This window comes from Rana temporaria, chromosome 2, assembly GCF_905171775.1.
Source record: "Rana temporaria chromosome 2, aRanTem1.1, whole genome shotgun sequence".
NCBI classification, from domain to species: domain Eukaryota; kingdom Metazoa; phylum Chordata; class Amphibia; order Anura; family Ranidae; genus Rana; species Rana temporaria.
Window position 1 is genome coordinate 56,717,625 of NC_053490.1, and position 20,414 is coordinate 56,738,038.

Here is a 20,414-nt window from a genome sequence, read left to right on the forward strand (position 1 = left end):
CACTCACTGATCGTTGTTCCCTATGACAGGGAACAGACGATCAGTGACAAGCCACAGAGAACAACGGGGAAGGTTTGTTTACACTCACCTCTCCCCATTCTTCAGCTCCTGTGACCCGATCGCGGGACACCGGCAGCGATCGGGTCCACGGGTCTGACGGGCGCGGTCACGGAGCTTCGGACCGGGTCGCGAACGCCCCGCCGGCGGTGCATTTGCGACCCACATGCCATTTTGTCGATGTATATCGTCGTGCGGCGGTCCTTAAGTGGTTAAAGAGGAAGTAAACCCTGTTGGGTTTTACTTCCTTTGTTCCCTTGCAAAGAAGAAAAGAATTATGGGCTAGTATGCATCGCATACTAGTCCATTATGTGTCACTTACCTGCAAAACGAAGCCCGTGCTGTCCCTGCTTGTGGCCACATCTATCTTCGCCCCTCTTCCTTCTGGGGCCGCGGACTACGGCTCTTTACAGTAAGAGCTGTGGAAATGTGGAATAGACTGCCTCAAGAGCTGTTTCTGGCCAGCTCAGTAGATTGTTTTTAAAAAAAGGCCTGGATTCTTTCCTAAATGTACAGAATATGGGCCAGATTCACGAAGCAGATACGACGGTGTATCTCAGATACACCATCGTATCTCAGCTTTTTTCAGGTCCTATCTATGCGCCTGATTCATAGAACCAGTTACGCATAGATAGGGCTGAGATCCGACAGTGTCACACTGTGTTACACTGTCGGATCTTTTTTTTGAATTAAAAATGGCGCCGGGGGCGTTCCCGCTGATTTACACTGAATAATATGTAAATCAGCGAGATACGCGAAATTCACGACCGTACGCGGACCCGACGCAGTGTTCTTACGTCGTTTCCGTAGCGCGGTACCCGTCGTATACTTACCCCTGCTAAAAGCAGGGGTAAGTATTGTTAAGTATAGCCGTCGTTCCCGCGTCGAGTTTGAAATTTCCTACGTCGTTTGCGTACGCCGATTCACGAACACGCGCGTCGCAAGTCTAGCTCCCGTCGCAACCACTGACGTCCTATTGACGTCAGTGGGAGCAATGCACGCCGGGAAATTCCCCGGACGACGCATGCGTATTTAAATCGGCGCGGGAGCGCGCCTGATTTAAATATGACACTCCCCTAGCCGCGGAATTTGAATTCCGCTGGGGGATTTAGGATCCGCCGTCGCAAGTTTGGAGGTAAGTGGTTTGTGAATTAGCCACTTGCCTCCTAAACTTGCGGGAGCGGATCTTAATTCACGTAGAACGAGCGGATCTATAGATCCGCTGCGCTACGTGAATCTGGCCCTATAACTGGATACTAACATTTATAGGTAAAGTTGGGCCAGGGAATATCCGATTGCCTGCTGGGATTTTTTTTTCTCGCTGGAGCAAATTGGATCATTCTTTATAGGGTTTTTTATGCTTTCCTCTGGATCAACTGTGGGTATGGGATCGTGTATATGGAAGTTCTCTTTGTGTGTGTGTGTGTGTGTGTGTTTTTCTACAGGTATGTTGGTTGAACTGGATGGACTCTTGTCTTTTTTCAACCAAACTAACTATGTAACTAACTATATGTTACCACCCAGGCACACGCTCTTCTTGAACGACAGAAAAATGTAAATGTCCTAAACTTAAAGGGCCAGATTCACAGTACAAGTACGCCGGCGGATCTACAGATACGCCGGCGTACTTTCAAATTTGCCGCGTCGTATCTTTAGTTTGAATCCTCAAACCAAGATACAACGGTTTTTGGCTTCGATCCGACAGGCGTACGGCTTCGTACGCCTTCGGATCGTAGGTGTAATACTTCGGTGCCCGCTTGGTGGAGTTTGCGTCGTTTTCCGCGTCGGGTATGCTAATTAGCTTTTTCCGGCGATTCACGAAGGTACGCGCGGCCGTCGCATTCTCTTACGTCGTTGCTAGTCGGCTTTTCCCGGCGTATAGTTAAAGCTGCTATTTTGTGGCATATAGATAGACGTGCCATGTTAAAGTATGGCCTTCGTTCCCGCGTCGAATTAAAATATATTTTTTTTGCGTAAGTCGTCCGTGAATAGGAAAGGACGTCTACGTTCAGTGCGACGTCATTTCGCGCAAAGCACGGCGGGAAATTTCAAAACGGAGCATGCGCAGTACGTTCGTGCGCGGGAACGGGCCTAATTTAAATGATCCACGCCCCCTACTCGATCATTTGAATTAGGCGGGCTTGCGCCGGAGGGATTTACGCTACGCCGCCGCAACTTTACAGGCAAGTGCTTTGTGAATCAAGCACTTGCCCGTAAAACTTGCGGCGGTGTAACGTAAATGCGATACGTTACGCCGCCGTAAATGTACCAGAATCTGGCTCAAAATGTGATTGGTAGAAGTGATGGTTTGGTGCATGGTCAGCTTTACAATCAGCTCAGATCAATTATAAAATCAATTATAAAAAAATGTACCACACTGTAAAATCAGATTGTTACATATGTGGCTAGCTTAACAGAGAAGGCAATTGTTTCCCATTCCTACCGTAAATTCGCTGAATTTTCTCCAGATCTTCTTTAGGGAGGTGGAATGTTTGGGAGCTGATGAACTGGTATGTTGGAAACATCAAGGCTTTGGAATTATTTGAGTGTAATAAACCAAGGGAATGGCCAAGCAGGTGAACAGCCATACTGAACAAGTCATAACCTATTAAGAAACCATAAACTGTTAAAGAGAAAGTAAAAGACACATGAATACTCCCCATTTAGATAGACATTGAGAACACGGGTTACATAGTGATTGTTATCCTGGTTTTATTTCTGTGTAGGAGTGGTTGAGAAGTTGAGCAAAAGTAACTGGGCAGGTCTGACACCAGTGAGCCCACAAAAACCCAACAATAGGGCGTAGAAGCTGAGTGCATTTTTTGGCAGATCAACAAATATTTTTCTGTACTTACAGGTTCATTAAAGGGATAAAACATGGGTTGATGCACATGTATTGCTCAGATGTACTGTGTGTGGGATTTTGTGCCCGATATATACTTTAACCGCTTGAGGACCGCCGCACGACGATATACGTCGACAAAATGGCACGGCTGGGCCGCCGGCGGCGCTCGCGACCCAGTCCTCTTCTCCGTGATCGTCCCCGCGGGAACAGCAGACCCGATCGCCGCCGGTGTAACCCAGTCGGGTCACAGAGAGGAAGAATGGGGAGAGGTAAGTGCTTCCTAGTGAGCCTGTCACTGATCGTCTGTTCCCTGTCATAGGAAACGACGATCAGTGACGTCACATGCACAGCCACGCCCCCCCACAGTAAGAATCACTCCCTTAGGGCACACTTAACCTTTACAGCGCCCCCTTCTGGTTAACCCCTTCACTGCCAGTGTCATTTCTACAGTAACCAGTGCATTTTTATAGCACTGTTTGCTGTAAAAAAGACAATGGTCCAAAAATAGTGTCAAAAGTGTCCGATGTGTCCGCCATAATGTCGCAGTCACAATAAAAATCACTGATCGCCGCCATTACTAGTAAAAAATAAAAATATTAATAAAAATGCAATAAAACTATCCCCTATCTGGTAGACGCTATAAATTTTGCGCAAACCAATCAATAAATATTATTGCAATTTTTTTTACCAAAAATATGTAGAAGAATACGTATCGGACTAAACTGAGCGAAAACAAATGTATATCTTTTTTGGGAATATTTATTATAGCAAAAAGTTAAAAATATTGATATTTTTTCAAAATTGTCGCTCTATTTTTGTTTATAGCGCAAAAAATAAAAACCGCAGAGGTGATCAAATACCACCAAAGAAAGCTCTATTTGTGGGAAAAAAAGGACGCCAATTTTGTTTTGGAGCCACTTCACTCGACCGCGCAATTGTCAGTTAAAGCGTTGCAGTGCCGAATGACAAAAAGGGGCCAGGTCCTTTAGCTGCATAATGGTCCGGGGCTTAAGTGGTTAAGTTCTATAGTCACAGCACAAACTTTCACTTTATAACATCAGCAATGTAAAACATTTCAAACAAAATTTTATTTGACAATCCAATATAAGCTTGTAAGCGTGTTGTATTGGTAAGTTAGCAGTTGGCCCAGGCTGGGGGGAAGGGCTAAGCATGTGTGCTCAGTTCCTGGGCTTTTTGGTCCCAGCCAGCCCACCTGTGCTATAAAAAAGGAGAATGGCTGATGTCCAGCGCACCCTGTTCTAGTTACTGGTCCTCTCAGCTCGTGGTACTGGGACTGATGCACCTTGCAGTCTGCTGAAGGCATTGGGGTATCCAAGCCATGGAGACTACCAGCATGGACCGTCACCTCATGGCAGCTACACAACTGTAGTTAGGACTAGGGATGGGATTTATTCATATTGGATTGTAATGTTGAAGTATTTTCAGTAAAGTTACATTAACTGTTCCAATCCTGGTCTTAAGTTATTCAACAGGTGTGCATGTTGGTTCTGGCGTATCTGAAGAACCAGGGTTTGCACAGCACAAAAGGGGTATGAAGGACCACCACTACTAAAGGGTAAACTTGGCAAGTCAAGGAAGAGTGTAGTTGCGAAGAGTAACCAAGCACAGGTTCGAGGCATAAAGCAACTAGTCGTCGGATGTGGTACCTGGTAAGGTGACAGGTCTCAAGTAGCGAGATCCATGGCCTGGTCACATAGGTACGGGAAGTGAAGGACACATGAGGTCCGTGCTGGGTGGGAACCCATTCTGTTACTGGGAGTGAGGTAACAGAGGTATGCTAGACTGGTGAAGTGGTCCCTCCCAATGCAACTTACGTGTGTAGTGACATGGGACAGCACTTTTCAGAGCAACTTTAGTAAGTAAGGGCCAAATCCACAAAAGGGATACGACGGCGTAATTGCTGTTACGCCGTCGTATCCCTGTTCCTAACTATGGAACTGATCCACAGAATCAGTTTTCCATAGTTAGACAGAAGATCCGGCATGTGTAAGGGACTTACACTGCCGGATCTTAGGATGCAGTACCGCATCCGCCGCTGGGGGCATTTTGGGTCGAAATGCCGCCTCGGGTATGCAAATTAGCACTTACGGAGATCCACGAAGCTTTTCAGCTTCGTTTTTTCTCCGTAAGTTTTAGTTTGCATACGCAAAATTAGGGCTGCTTTTACAAGGTGTAAAGTTAGTACACCATGTAAAAGCAGACCTTTCTGTCCAGCGACGCGATTTTTTTAAAATTTAAAAAAAAAAAAATTCCGCCGTATCCTTTTTTTTTCCCGACGCAACTTTATTGACCCGTCGCAATCCACAAAGCTCGGCGTAACGTAATTTCGCGCTATGCACGTCGGGAAAATGACATCACAAGCATGCGCAGTACGGCCGGCGCGGGAGCGCGCCTAATTTAAATGGGAATCGCCCCCATTTGAATAGGAACGCCTTGCGCCGGCGGAATTTAAGTTACACAGCCCAAAATTTCTAGGTAAGTGCTTTGTGGATCGGGCACTTAGGTAGAAATTTTAAGGCAGTGTAACTTAAATGGAAAAAAAAAAGTTACGCCGGATCTTTGTGGATTTGGCCCTAAGTACTTTAATTACTGCACAAAGTGAAGGCTTATCTTTAAGTCAGGGAACAGCCTTAATGTTAGAATGTTCACATGACTGTAGTCTCCACCTGGTCCCGAGCATTGATAAGCATGCTCAGCGTGAATATTACCCCTGTGTACAGGGAGAGTAGGCCTCAACCACAAGCTTACTTTAAATGTCTCCTTTCTTCTTGTGAGTGCTGCCTATCTATTACTGAATTCTCAGCATGCTTTGCAGCTTGTCCTATGCGGTTTACTTTCCATTTGTAAAGACTTTACATCCCAAAGTACCTCGCTGTCTGTAAGCAATGACTCCCCCTCCTGAGACTCCTCCTCTCAGTACCTCTGTAGGCAGGTTCTCTGAATTCAGTGGCACAGCAGTGGCTATCTTACAGGGCATAGTTAATACTTGTCACAGAATTCATAGAAGAGAATGTATGTGGATCATTAAGTTTACAATTACAAACTTCAAGATTGTTCAGAATAAGCGGGTAGGCTGGAAATAATTGAATGTCAATTTGGAAATTAATACATGATTTTACATTTTGACCATAGCTATGCTTTGACCAGGGCTTTTTTCCTCAGATAATAGGTACAGGAACTCCCACTTTCAAGTCACCCCCTTGTCTTTACCCACTACCCGGCCATGAGTACCATCCCTTGGTTCCACCCTTACCCACCTCTCAGTACCACCCCTTTTAGAGAATACAGAAACAAGTATAATTTTGTGATACTAAGTAATTTGTATGGAATTTGTAAATACAAATCTGTAAAACAGATCCCCTGCAGCCAACAACAATACACCCCCCTTTTCAACAATAGATCACCCCCCCCCAGCAACAATATATCCTCACAACAATATATTCACCCAGCAACCATAGATCCACCCCAGCAATAATAGATCCCCATTAACCATAGATCCACCTCAGCAACAATAGATACACCAACAGCCAGCAAAAATAGATCCCTCCCTTAACTGTAGATCCCTACCAACAATTGATCCCCCAGCAAAAATAGATACTGCAGCAGCCAGCATCAATAGACACTCCAGCATGGCCCCTTTCATTACATACATTCAGGGCTGGAGGTGCCCACACTGCCCTGGCTAACTTTTCTGAGGTTTTTCTGCTGCAGTCATGGGAAACTTGCGTTCATTGGACCCTTATACTGTTCCTATTGTCACTTAAACAAAATGCTTTCAAGATTGTATAACAATATGTTCACTCCTCTTTTAAAATATGAACGTGACCATGGAATGTGTATAACATTTAGAAAGCGCACCTGTTTGATCATATGTCCACATTTCATTGTCATCAAAGTGAATATCTCCACCAATTTCATTTCCAGGTAGAAAAGCATTTCCTAGTATATTGCCATGGCCTTCAAATGGGTAGCGATCATTGCGAACTGTGGAAAAAAAACATTGTATGTCTTACTAAATATCCTCATAGGAATAATGGGTAAAATAATGGTAAGTGCTGGGAATCTTACTCTGTTTTACAAATAATATATCAATATCAGAAGCACCAACATGAACCTGGGTAAACGTCAGGGGTACCACATTACTCCACACCTTGAACGCCTTCTTGATAATTTCATCAACCTTAGATCCAGGCATGTCTGGTGTATAATTCAGTATTCTGGGAAAATATAACAAGTAAATTAATAATAATGGACAGCCATAATTTAAAGTGGTTCTTTAGTCATTAAAAAAAATGAAAAAAAATATTGCAGTCTCACTGTGCCCATCAAATGCAGCCACTGTGCTATCAATTGTCACCACTGTGCCATGCCATCAAACACAGCCACTGTGCCATCAATTGTCACCACTGTGCCATGCCATCAAACGCAGCCACTGTGCCATCAATTGTCACCACTGTTCCATGCCATTTAAACGCAGCCACTGTGCCATCAATTCGCACCACTGTGCCATGCCATCAAACGCAGCCACTGTGCCATCAATTTGCACCACTGTGCCATGCCATTAAACGCAGTCACTGTGCCATGCCATCAAACGCAGCCACTGTGCCATCAATTGTCGCCACTGTGCCATGCCATCAAACACAGCCACTGTGCCATCATTTGTCACCACTGTGCCATCAATTGTCACCACTGTGCCCTTTAATTGTCACCACTGTGCCCTTTAATTGTCGCCGCTGTGCCAATTGTCCCCACTGTGCCCATTGTCCCCACTTGTAGCCACTATTGATGTCACTGTGCCCTTTAATTGTCGCCACTGTGCCCATTCATGCCGCTGTGCCAATTGTCCCCACTGTGTCTATTGTCGCCACTGTGCCTATTGTCGCCACTGTTGATGTCACTGTGCCCTTAATTGTCGCCACTGTGCCCATTCATGCCGCTGTGCCAATTGTCCCCACTGTGCCTATTGTCGCCACTGTGCCCATTGATGTCACTGACTGTGCTCTTCGTAGCCGATGTGCCCTGTAAAGTGCCCTGTTCCCCCCTTGCCCGGCACTTACCTTTACTGGAGTCAGCCATCCACACCCCTCGATGTCTTCTACTGCCCCCGATGACTGACAGGCGTCTCAGCCAATCAGGTTACCGGTAGCCAGAACCGGCCAACCTGATTGGCTGAGACGCCTGTCAGTCTTATCCAAGGAACGCACCCCGGTACGTTCCTTGGATAAGCATCTGGAAGGCTGAGAGCTGTACTTGGAAAGCCTATCAGAGCCGCTGGCTCTGATAGGCACTTCCGTACAGCCAACCAGCTGCTGTTATTCAGATGGCCGGACATGAGCGCCGACCATCTGAATAGAACAGCGGCAGCGGCGATAATAACATAGATTCGTGCAATGCATGAATCTATGTTATTAGACTCAGTGGCGGTGAGAGCCAGAGGGGGCGGCGCTCCAGCGCCCTCTATGGACGAACCGCCACTGGTAGCTGCTGATTTTTGTTAAACACACACCTGTCCAGGGATCCAGGGATGCCCTGACCCAAACTGATTTCTTCACTGGTCTTCAGACCTGGTGCGGGAATGTTAACTGTGCCCTGCGCTGCACCCTGTGAGTGCCATTAAAGGGGTTGTAAAAAGTTTTTTTTTTTTAAATAACAAACATGTTATGCTATCAGGGCTGGGCTCAGCCCTTCCTTCTCTGAGCTGGTCGCTCAGCTGTTGGCTAATTTCCAGCTCCTTTCTCTCCACAGTGACTCACCTGTTGATGATTTCCTGCCCATCAGTCCTGCCTACTTAAAACCTTCCAGCTCACTTAATCTCTGCCTTCGCCTTTGTCAACATCACAGAGACTTTCTCCTGCATTCCTGTTGTGGACTTGCTCGACTGGCGTTCCTTCTGGCTCCTGATCCTTGACTCTTTGACATTGGCTTGGCCAACTACCCGATCTGGTTACTGAACTCTGGCTTGTTTGACTACGCTTACTCTGTTTATCTTTTTATTGTTATTATTAAACAAGTGTGATTTAACTGTACTTCTGTCTTGGTCTGATTCATGCTTTCTGACACCTCCTCTGTGCAAGTGGTAGTGATTCTCCTCTTCTGGGGTCCCCCAGAAGAGACTCCTGGCTCCTCCACTTCTCGAGTGCCCCCACGGAGAAGCGCTTTCCCTGGGGGCACTCTTGCGGGCGGGCTCCCGCGTACAGCTGCTGCGTCCATTGACACAGACAGCTGGACTTGGCCCCCGGCTCCCGCATCATTGGATTTGATTGACAGCAGTGGGAGCCAATGGCTCCTGCTACTATCAATCTATCCAATGAGGACCCGAGACACCGGTCGGAGCTGGTGTGCTCGTCGTCATCGCTGAAATGATCGGGCTCAGGTAAGAAAAAGGGGGGCTCTGGGGGTTCTGTAGCACAGAAGGTTTTTTACCTTAATACAGGTGAAAAACCTTGAGGTTTTGCAACCCCTTTAACCACTTGCCTACCAGGCACTTACATCCCCTTCAGCGCTGTAGACATTTGAATGACAATTGCGTGACCATGTAACACTGTACCCAAACACATTTTTTATAATTTTCTTCATACAAATAGAGCTTTCTTTTGGTGGTATTTAATCACTGCTGGGTTTATTTTTTCCTCCCAAAAAAAGACCAAAAATTTTGAAAAAAATATGTTTTTTACTTCATTTCTGTCAGTAAGTTTTGTAACCAAGTAATTTTCCGCCTTCACTGATGTGTGCTGATAGGCTGAGCTGGTGGGCATTGATGAGGTGGCACGTATGGGCACTGATTAGGTGGCACTGATATGCCACACGTATGGGCACTGATAGGTGGCACTGGTGGGCACTGTTAGGCAGCACTGGTGGGCACTGTTAGGCAGCACTGGTGGGCACTAATAGGCAGCACTGGTAGGCACTAATAGGTGGCATGGATAGGTGGTACTGATGGGCACTGATGGACATTGATGGGTGGCACTGATGGGCGACACTGATGGGCATTGATTGACAGCAGTGCTGGGAATTGATGGGCAGCACTAATAGGCGTCACTGATAGGCATCACTGACTGGCATTGCTAATGGGCACTGATTGGTGGCACTTGTGGGCAGTGGTGGGCATTGATTGGTACCACTGGTGGGCACTGATTGCTGGCACTGGTGGGCAATGATTTGTGACACTTAAATTGATATACTGTAATCAGGGCACTGATGATAAGTGCCCTGATTACATTCCTACGTGTCCCCCTGTGAGGAGATGCCGCTGATCGGCTCTCCTCTCCACACACTCTGTCAGTGTGAGGCGAGGAGAGCCCATTACCGGCATCTCCGTGTTTACATGTGACCGGCTGTAATTGGACACAGCCGATCACATGGTAAAAGAGCCGCAGACGCGGCTCTTTACAGAGATCAGGGCCACAACATGTGTTAGCAACACAGCGCGGTCGTGATCGCCGCACTGCGCGCCCACGCGGGTGCGGCCGTTCTGGAACGGCGTCATATGACGTTGTCCCAGAACGAGAGCCACACCACTCTGCCGTCATTTGAAGGCAGGCGGGCAGCAAGCAGTTAAAGTTCATGTGCATGTAAAGGCAGGCATCTCAATACTTTTGGTAATATAGAATATATATATTTTTTTTAAGTTGTTTCCAAGGTAAAGTGAGATAAAAAAAATATGGCAAATGGCAATACAGGACTTTAAAGGGAAAAAAAAGGAAAAATACTACATTTGAGCACACAATTACATTGCACAAAATGTATTTTTATATCTAAACCCAAAAGCAAAAATGTTATGTATTGCCATTTAGCAGGTCTTGGATGAATTGCCTGCATCACTTTCCAATTTTAGGCTTTTTCTCTTCATTGTCATTTAGTATGGCTGCAAATAAGGCCTCGTACACACGACAGAGTTTCTCGGCAGAATTCGGCGAGAAACTCGGTCAGAGCCGGATTCTGCCGAGAAACTCTGACGTGTGTACACTTTCGGCCCGATGGAGCCGCCGAGGAACTCGTCGAGAAAATAGAGAACATGTTCTCTATTTTCTCTTTGTTCTATGGGAGCTCTCGGCCCCGCCGAGCTCCTCGGCGGCTTCAGGGCTGAACTGGCCGAGGAACTCGATGTGTTTGGCACGTCGAGTTCCTCGGCCGTGTGTACGAGGCCTTACACTTTCTGTCACTGGGTGACTATGCTTGCCTCTTCACTGTACCTATGGTAGTCCCTGTCTGGACCTCCAATATGTCTGCCTATGTTCATATCCACCATTACATAGGAGGTAAGGTGATTGGCCATCTCAAGAACTTGTTTTTATTTTATTTTTTCAGTTCAGCTCACCGAAATTTACAAAATAACTGAATTTCTTTCAGGATCTAAAGTTATCCACTTGACAACCACCCTATAGCAGTTTTGTCCGCTATCGGGAGGCAGCTGTGTGCAGGATCACATATATATATATGTGATCCTGCACTTCTGAGGCGTGCATGCACACCATCAATAACCTGCTTCTGCTGTGGTTATACACAGCAGGAGCTGATCTGCACTGGATGTCCGCTGGCACCTGCCGATCTTTTAGTACACACAGACAGAACGACAGTGTGATTATATAAACAAGGCAGATGGCCATTCTGTCAGTAGGGAAGGCATGAATCCTGTGTTCCTGCAAAGCAGGAACACAGATCAATGTCTTTCCCTAGTAAAAGAACCTCCTACAGTACACAAAATCACTAGCTAGGCACACATTTAATATACAAATAAAATAGTTAGTGCAGCGCAATAAAAATTGAGAGAAAAAAGTCCATCCAACAGTAGTGAGAAACTACAAGTCCCAGAATGGAAGGCAAGATCCCTCGTGCAGGAAGGTGAGGTCCAATCAACTGGTGATATATAGGCGACAAACCCTCCACCACAAAGCCAATGCGCTTACCAGAACAGGTGGACCCCTGATCAACAGAAGGTCATATACGCTTGTATGCACAGAGGGACGATGGTAATCTTCAGCATGGCAATGGTTTCCATCGTTACAATAGGGCCAACCATCCAAGGTAAGTATAAAAAGATAAGAAGACACACTCTAAGTGTTCTCCGCAAATTTATTTTAAGATTAACATAGAGACATATGATACTGGCACAAGGTGACAAGCTCGATATAACATTTGCCAATAAAAACAATGTTATGTTATCCGAGGATCCAGAGATGGCAGCGGGTGACATCCGTGCACTATCTCCTCCTCCCCATAAGCAGCGGTACGTTCTTGCGGGACTTCGTCAACGAGGGGGGAGCTAGTGTGTCACCATTGCCGTGCTGGAGATTACCATCATCCCTCTGTGGATACAATTATATGACCTTCTGTTGATCAGGGGTCCACCTGTTCTGGTAAGCGCATTGGCTTTGTGGTGGAGGGTTTGTCGCCTATATTTCACCAGTTGATTGGACCTCACCTTCCTGCACTAGGGATCTTGCCTTTCATTCTGGGACTTGTAGTTCCTCACTACTGTTGGATGGACTTTTTTCTCTCAATTTTTATTGCGCCGCACAAACTATTTTACTTGTATACTGATTGTAGGCGATGTGATTAACCTATAGTGTTCAGCTCGCATTTATTCGTTTTATTTTACCCTTATTTGTTTGTGCTGATTGCTTCTCTTTTAGGCACACATTTAACCCTTTGATCTCCCCGATGTTAACCCCTTCCCAGTCAGTGTCATTAGTACAGTGGCAGTGCATATTTTTAACACCAATTACTGTATTAGTGTCACTGGTCCCCAAAAAGTCAAACGTGTCAGTTAGTGTCTGCCTGTCCGCCACAGTATTGCAGTCCTGCTATAAGTCGCTGATCGCTGCCATTACTAGTAGAAAAAAATAAATAAAAAATATCCCATAGTTTGTAGACGCTACAAATTTTGTGCAAAATAATCAATATACGCTTATTGGGATTTTTTTACCAAAAATATGTAGCAGAATACATATTGGCCTGAACTTATGAAGATATTCGATTTAAAAAAAATAAAAATATTGAATATGTTTTATAGAAGAAAGTAAAAAATTGTGGTGTTTTTTTCAACATTTTCGGGCTTTTTTTTGTTCATAGCACAAAAAATAAAAAATGCACAAGTGATCAAATACTACAACAAGAAAGCTCTATTTGTGTGAAAAAGGGACATACATTTTATTTGGGTAAGAATCGACCGTGCAATTGTCAGTTAAAGTAACGCAGTGCTGGAACGCAAAACATGGCCTGGCCATGAAGGGGGGTAAACCTTCCAGAGCTAAAGTGGTTAATTTCTGTGATGTTCTGAAAAGTAAAAAAACTAAGGTAACCATTACATTTATGGAATGGAAGGTTACGGTCAATTTTTTTGTTTTTGGGTTTAATTATCCTTTAATAATCTATGAACCAGACATGTTTTTTTCTGTGAAAATGTTTCATTCTAACCTGTATGTTAATTTATTCTTTATCCATCCACCTGTTTCTGGACTGAGATTGAACACATGCGAAAATCCACATATTGGTGTGTTCTTTACTTTTGCAGTATCCATCTGAAAAACATAGAATTTAAAAAATATGAGGCAGATTCACGTAGATCTGCGGCGGCGTAACGTATCGCATTTACGTTACACCGCCGCAAGTTTTATGGGCAAGTGCTTGATTCACAAAGCACTTGCCTGTAAAGTTGCAGGGGCGTAACGTAAATTCCCCGGCGCAAGCCCACCTAATTGAAATGATCCGGGTAGGGGGCGTGGATCATTTAAATTAGGCGCGTTCCCGCGCCGATCGTACTGCGCATGCTCCGTCTCGAAATTTCCCGCCGTGCTTTGCGCGAAATTACGTCGCAACAACGCCATTTTTAGAACCTCAACGTGACTTACGTCCATTCCTATTCACGGACGACTTACGCAAAAAAAATTCAAATTTCAACGCAGAACGACGGCCATACTTTAACATGGCATGTCTATCTATACGCCACAAAATAGCAGCTTTAAAAAGCCGACTACAGACGACGTAAGAGAATGCGACGACCGCGCGTACGTTCGTGGATCGACAGAAATAGCTAATTTGCATACCCGACGCTGAAAACGTCGTGAACTCTACCCAGCGGGCGCCAAAGTATTGCATCTAAGATCCGAAGGCGTACAAAGCCGTACGCCTGTCGGATCTTACCCAAATGCCGTCGTATCTTGGTTTGAGAATTCAAACTAAAGATACGACGCAGGAAATTTGAAAGTACACCAGCATATCAGTAGATACTCCGGCGTACTTGCTTTGTGAATCTGCCCCTATATTTTTACAAGATTAGGCTTTAATCATTCATCTAAACTGGAAGCATCCAAGTTAAATTATAAATTTAAAGGATCTTTTAATGCTCCAGTCCTCTTGTAGACTGCCTAAATCCTTCCCCTTTCAGAATCCAGTGCCTTAAAGCCCAAATCCAGGCTCATATACACTGTATACACTATATTGTCAAAAGTATTGGGACACCTGCCTTTACATGCACATTAACTGTAATGGCATCCCAGTCTTAGTCCGTAGGGTTCAATATTGAGTTGGCCCACCCTTTGCAGCTATAACACCTTCAACTCTTCGGGGGAAGGCTGTCCACAAGGTTTAGGAGTGTGTCTATGGGACATTCTTCCCCACATTTGTGAGGTCAGGCACTGATGTTGGATGAGAAGGTCTGGCTTGCAGTCTCTGCTCTAATTCATCCTAAAGGTATTCTATCGGGTTGAGGTCAGGACTCTGTCAGTGGCATCGAGAGGGCTGACCCAGGCTATAGCCCTGCGTGGGCCCCCAAAAAGCCCCGGGTCTCATATTGCTGATTGAGAATTAATAGCCCACAAGGCCTGGGGTTGGCTGGGAACTCGGGCTATAGTATGCAGTTTGCAAGCATCTATGGTGTTAGCCAATCTTTTTATTATTGACATTTATTCCTGTACCTCTGGGAATAATGTTATTATTTTTTTTGGGCTGTTTATTTCAATCAGTTGCTTAAAGTGATTGTAAAGGCTCACTTTTAAAAAACAAACACTTACCTGCTCTGCGCAGTTTGTTTTGCATAGAGCTGCCTGGATCCTCCTCTTCTCGGGTCCCTCTTTGCTGCTCCTAGCCCCTCCCTCCTTTGAGTGACCCTCAGCCAGCAGCTTGCTATAGGGGCACTCAAGCTGAGTCAGAATTCTGTGTATCCATTCAGACACGGAGCCCCGACTTGGCCCTGCCCCCTCTCTCCCCTGATTGGCTGACTTTGATCCAATGGTGCCGCTGTGCTGCTACACACACAAGGTTTTTTATCTTAAAACTGCTTTAAGATAAAAAAAACTTCTGCCTATACAACTCCTTTAACTATATCCTATGACCATGGGTTTGGCACAGAGATAGCGCTGTAGTGTATTTTGTTTTGTGAAATTACTTTTGAGCTTGTTGGAAAATTATTATTTGTAGACATTTCTTTTTGAGAAAAAATATCAGTGCAAAAAATTGTTCAGAGGCCAATTAGAATCCAAAAGATGTCTGCTATAGTCCAAAAGCAATGACTGATCATCCTAAAATTGTACAAGCTGCATAAAATAACCACAGAATATAAATACTGCTAGATGTTTTCATTACACTCTGATAATGTGAATGTATAAAACTGCTGTTGACTTTACCCTTAACCACAATCTGATCTAAAAACAAAGCCCATTTAAAGCTGGCCTCAAAGTGCATGGTCAGCTAAAACATTTTTTCTAAAGCATAACTAAAAGGCAAAACTTATTTTAGTTTTTGATAGAGAGGATATGGATTAGAACACCTCTCAATTTTTGAAGTGAGGGAGACTCTCCATCAGCAACAGACAGAAATTAAAACGTTTCTTTAGTAGAGTAATAGAGCTAGAACCCCTGTTAGAATTGTATTTATGTCTGTGCCTTTTCTGTTTCCTGTGCTTGCCTCTTAGGCCCCGTACACACGACCAAACATGTCTGCTGAAACTGGTCCGCGGACCAGTTTCAGCAGACATGTTCGGTCGTGTGTAGGGCCGAGCGGACAGGATTCCAGCAAACATTTGCCCGCCGGGCCTTTTCCCAGCAGGCAAATATTCCTGGACTTGTTTTAAAACAGTCCGCTGGAATCCTGCCCGCTCGGACATGTTCGGTCGTCTGTACAGACCTACCGTACATGTCCGAGCGCCCGCCATCCCTCGCATGCGTCGAATGACTTCGACGCATGCGTGGAAGCATTTAACTGGCAGGCACGCCCCGCGTATTGTTTACGCGCGGATTTCTGTACGATGGTTAGTACAGCCATCGTACAGAAATCCCCGGGCAGACATGTACGGTGAAAACGGTCCGGCGGACCGGTTTCATCGTACATGTTTGCCGGTGTGTACGCGGCCTTACTCTTATTTCCCTGTCCCTGGTGTGGTCCTAGTTTAAGGTGACCAGATTTTTAAAATGAAATCCGGGACATATTTTTTTTTTTTACTAGTAAGGGCGGCAATAAGTGACTCTCTGCCCGTCGCCGCCCGCCTCACCGCCTGTCAAGTCTCACTCTCCGGACCCCGGCTACTATCGGATGGGATGCGGAGGAAGATCCCTCCACCAGAGAAGGCAAGGAGATAGGCAGAAAATGAAAAAAAGTGCGCTTATCTATAGTAATAAAAAACAGCTGCAAACTCAAAATGTTTATACAAACAAAAAATGCTATGAAAAGAAGGAATAGGCAGGCAGGCGGCTGGCCGGGACTTGAGCCAATGCTGAAGAACATGCAAACGGTGAATCAATTGTGATAAAACAATCTAAATTGTATCGTGCAACACCACATGTGAACTAATGGTATCGGTGATAATTAAAGTCCATAAATCCTTGACTGGATAAATGAATTGAATCCAACTATGTTGAAAGACTTTCAATAACTGGATAAATAAACAAAATCCAACGGTGAGAAGTGAGAAGTCCACCACCACTTATGACAAGGGGCTTACCGGATGGATTGGACCCAGAAAGCATAATTCCGTAAAATTCAATATTTATTTAAAAAAATAAATATTGATTTTTAAAAAACAAATATTGATTTTTAAAACCATTCCTGAATTGTCTGCCTGAGGTCTCTTTTTCAATAATACCGAATCGCAAGACGTGTATGGTGTACCCTCTTCAGTGTATCATCTTTAACAAAGCTTGATTGGCCTAGTAGGTATATGCCTTTCTGGGTCCAATCCATCTGGTAAGCCCCTTGTCATAAGTGGTGGTGGACTTCTCACTTCTCACCGTTGGATTTTGTTCATTTATCAACATAGTTGGATTCAATTCATTTATCCAGTCAAGGATTTATGGACTTTACTTATCACCGATACCATTAGTTCACATGTGGTGTTGCACGATACAATTTAGATTGTTTTATCACAATTGATTCACTGTTAGCGCTACACTTTTTCCATATATGTTTTACTAGCAACTCTTGATCTCTTTTGCTGTGTTAGCGGCTTTATTATTAACCTCTATGAGATAGCGCAGTATTTTTTCTTTTTTGTTTATTTGAACATGCAAACGGAGCTGAATAAATATTCCCTCCCTCCGGATGGCGTGTGGGTGGAAACCAGAGGAAACCCACACAGGCACAGGGAGAATATGCAAACGCCCAGAGGTGATTCAGTTCGCATGTGTTGCGCTATATACGTTTTTCACTCACTCACTCACTCACTCAGGTAGGGTTGTTGGGATTTGAACCTGTGAGCCTTTTTACTGCTAGGCAAGAGTATCCACTACACCACTGTGCTGCCCTAAAATCAATAACAACTAAAAACGAACACTGATCTCTATGATCTAAATTGCTTCTACAGATTTTAAGTAACGTTCACCCAATCCTATGCTTTATATTTGGATTGGGGAACATTCTGTAATGTCTGTGGGCCCCTCAATGACTTTTCCTGATGTTCCTCAGTCTACTAAGAGAAAGGTCAGGGACTTTTTTTTCCTGACACTGACTGCCACTTGCAGCATCCGTTTGCATTTAAAGGCACAGAAAGGGAAGTTCATCTGATGCAAATTTGCATGTTTGCAGCATTAACGTTCATTAGAAAAACGGCTAGGCCACCATCTAATGTCTGTAGGCAGCTTAAAGTATATCTGTCGCTATTTTTCTTTTTCGGTTTTGGATAGAATGGGGAAATGTTAGATCCCTTGCTTCATTCGTCCTGTTGACTAGCGAGGCAGAAAGTGATTGAAAATCCAAAATTTTAGGAAGTATGGTAATCTTCCATTGGTGACCCCTGTTCCAGAGACAGCTGTATATTGTGATATTTTACTTGATGTTCTGTCCTTTCTCCCCAAATGGGACAAAAAATTATCTCACAGGTATTTTAACTCTACTTTATCCAAACCTAAATATGAACTCCAGGCAAACTGCTAAATATATAGATTCAATGCATATATGAGAACTGCCTTAACTGCCAGGTTTTGTGTGTCTGTCCTAATGCCGCATACACATGACCGTTTTTCATGACGAGAATTTTTTTTTTTAATTGGTCATTAAAAACGATCGTGTGTGGGTGCCAGAGCATTTTTCTCGATGAGAAAAATGGTCATTAAAAATTTAGAACCTGCTATATTTTTTTTCAACGTTTTTTACATTGTCGTTTTTCTCGTCGTGAAAAATGGTTGTGTCTAGGCTTTAACGACGGGGAACACACACGATCGGTTCGTCCGAGGAAAACGGTTCATCGGTCCATTTTCATCAGACGAATGATCGTGTGTACAGGGCATAACAGATTTCCCACCCTCCCCTGTCCTAGGCAGTAAAAAGAAATGCAGCAGACATATGAGCTCATCTCTTTAGCTAATTGGTTGCTTTTGCTGCTTCTCCCTCCCTCACTCTGAGCTCTCTTATAAAGAGGCTGTATCAAGTAAAATATAGTTCTTTACATTGCTTGCATTTAAAATAAAAAATAAGGCTGTATTAATAATGACATCGCTATTTCTGCATTTCTCATTTCTGCTTCTGAAGTTCAACACAGAAGAAGGTTTACAGCTTCTTTGTGATGACAGGTACTCAAAGTATTTGTCAATTACAACTCGTTAGTTCTCTAAGATTTGCACAGGTATCTAAAATTCAATTCATATTGCTGCTGATATACTTACTTCAGCAAGTTTGTTTTCATTTCCAATGTGACTGTGATGAGAAAATTGTAGACAAATTGCTGATAAGAGCAACATCACGAGAGAGAGGATCTTCATTGCTGCATGTGGCATCAGATTAAGGCTTCTCCTCAAAACATTTGCTAGCTTTATGATTTTCTGCTGCATCTATTTATAAGGTGCCTCAGATGCTTAAAACTGACAAGTCTTGATAACATCTAAACGTGGTAAATAAAAGTGTTATGATGCAAGACTTGTTTTTTCTTCACACTTTATCAGGAAAGATCTCTAGTTAAACAGAAAAATTAGGCCATGCTAAAACTTAACCACTTGCCCACTGGGCACTTAAACCCACTTCCTAACCATACACATTTTCAGCTTTTTTAGTGCTTGCACAACAATTTTTTCACAGTTTTCTTTTGTTGATATTTAATCACCACTAGTTTTTTTTTATTTAAAATTTTGCGCTATAAATGAAAAAAGAAAATGGATTTTTCTTTGTTTCTGTTATAAAATTTAGCAATATTTATACTGCTACATATCTTTGGTAAAAATAACCCAAATCAATGTATATTATTTGGCCTTTGTGGAAGTTATAGAGTCTACAAGCTATTGTGCGAATCATTGAAAATGTATCTAATTTTTTGAGACCCTAACAAGTACAAAAAAAAAAAAAACTTTTTGGAAAGTAGACATTCCAAAGTATTTAGGAGTAGCGGAATGTGACATTCCAAGGTATTTAGTAAAGCCTCGTACACACGATCGGATATCTGATGGAGTCTAGTCCGATGGATTTTTTCGTCGGATATCCGATGAAGCTGACTTCTATCAGTCTTGCCTACACCCCATCAGTCAAAAATCCAACCGGGGATATAATTTCAGTCATTTTCACACTATTAATTTGCACAGCACGTGATTGATTTATTGGTGCGGTATTTTCATTTAATTTATTCTTATTTATATATGTGTATTACTTTTTTCACTATTTATAATTTGTATTCAACTTAGCGCCCCCACCCTCTTTTTTATAAAAAATCCGACCGTGCCAAAACGCGGTGACGTAAAACACTACGACGTGCTGAAAAAAAAAGTTCAATGCTTCCGAGCATGCGTCAACTTGATTCTGAGCATGCATGGATTTTTGACCAATGGACTTCCACACAGACGATCATTTTTTTCTATCGTTTTTTTATCCATAAGAAAAATGTAAAACATGTTCTATTTTTTTTCACCGATGGAAAACAAACCGATGGGGCCCACACACGATCGGTTTGTCCGATGAAAACAGTCCATTGGTCTGTTTTCATCGGACAAAGCGATCATGTGTACAGGGCTTAAGAGGCATGGTGAATTTTTTTGAAGTTGTCATTTTTTCCCACAATTCTCTGCAAACTGAAGATTTT

The 20,414-nt window shown here is 43.8% G+C and overlaps 1 protein-coding gene across 1 annotated transcript in view; it reads right to left on the reverse strand.

Annotated features, from left to right (window-relative positions):
- Window positions 1-19,319, reverse strand: part of LOC120929035 (stromelysin-1-like) — a 33,553-nt gene extending 14,234 nt beyond the window's left edge. Inside the window, exons 1-5 of the mRNA XM_040340221.1 lie at window positions 19,015-19,319; window positions 13,340-13,443; window positions 6,992-7,140; window positions 6,782-6,907; window positions 2,501-2,662 (exon numbers count right to left, since the gene is read on the reverse strand). Of these exons, the coding sequence (XP_040196155.1) occupies window positions 2,501-2,662; window positions 6,782-6,907; window positions 6,992-7,140; window positions 13,340-13,443; window positions 19,015-19,179 (706 nt within the window). The 5' untranslated portion in view covers window positions 19,180-19,319. The remainder of the gene's footprint in view (window positions 1-2,500; window positions 2,663-6,781; window positions 6,908-6,991; window positions 7,141-13,339; window positions 13,444-19,014) is intronic.
- Window positions 19,320-20,414: the final 1,095 nt, after the last annotated feature.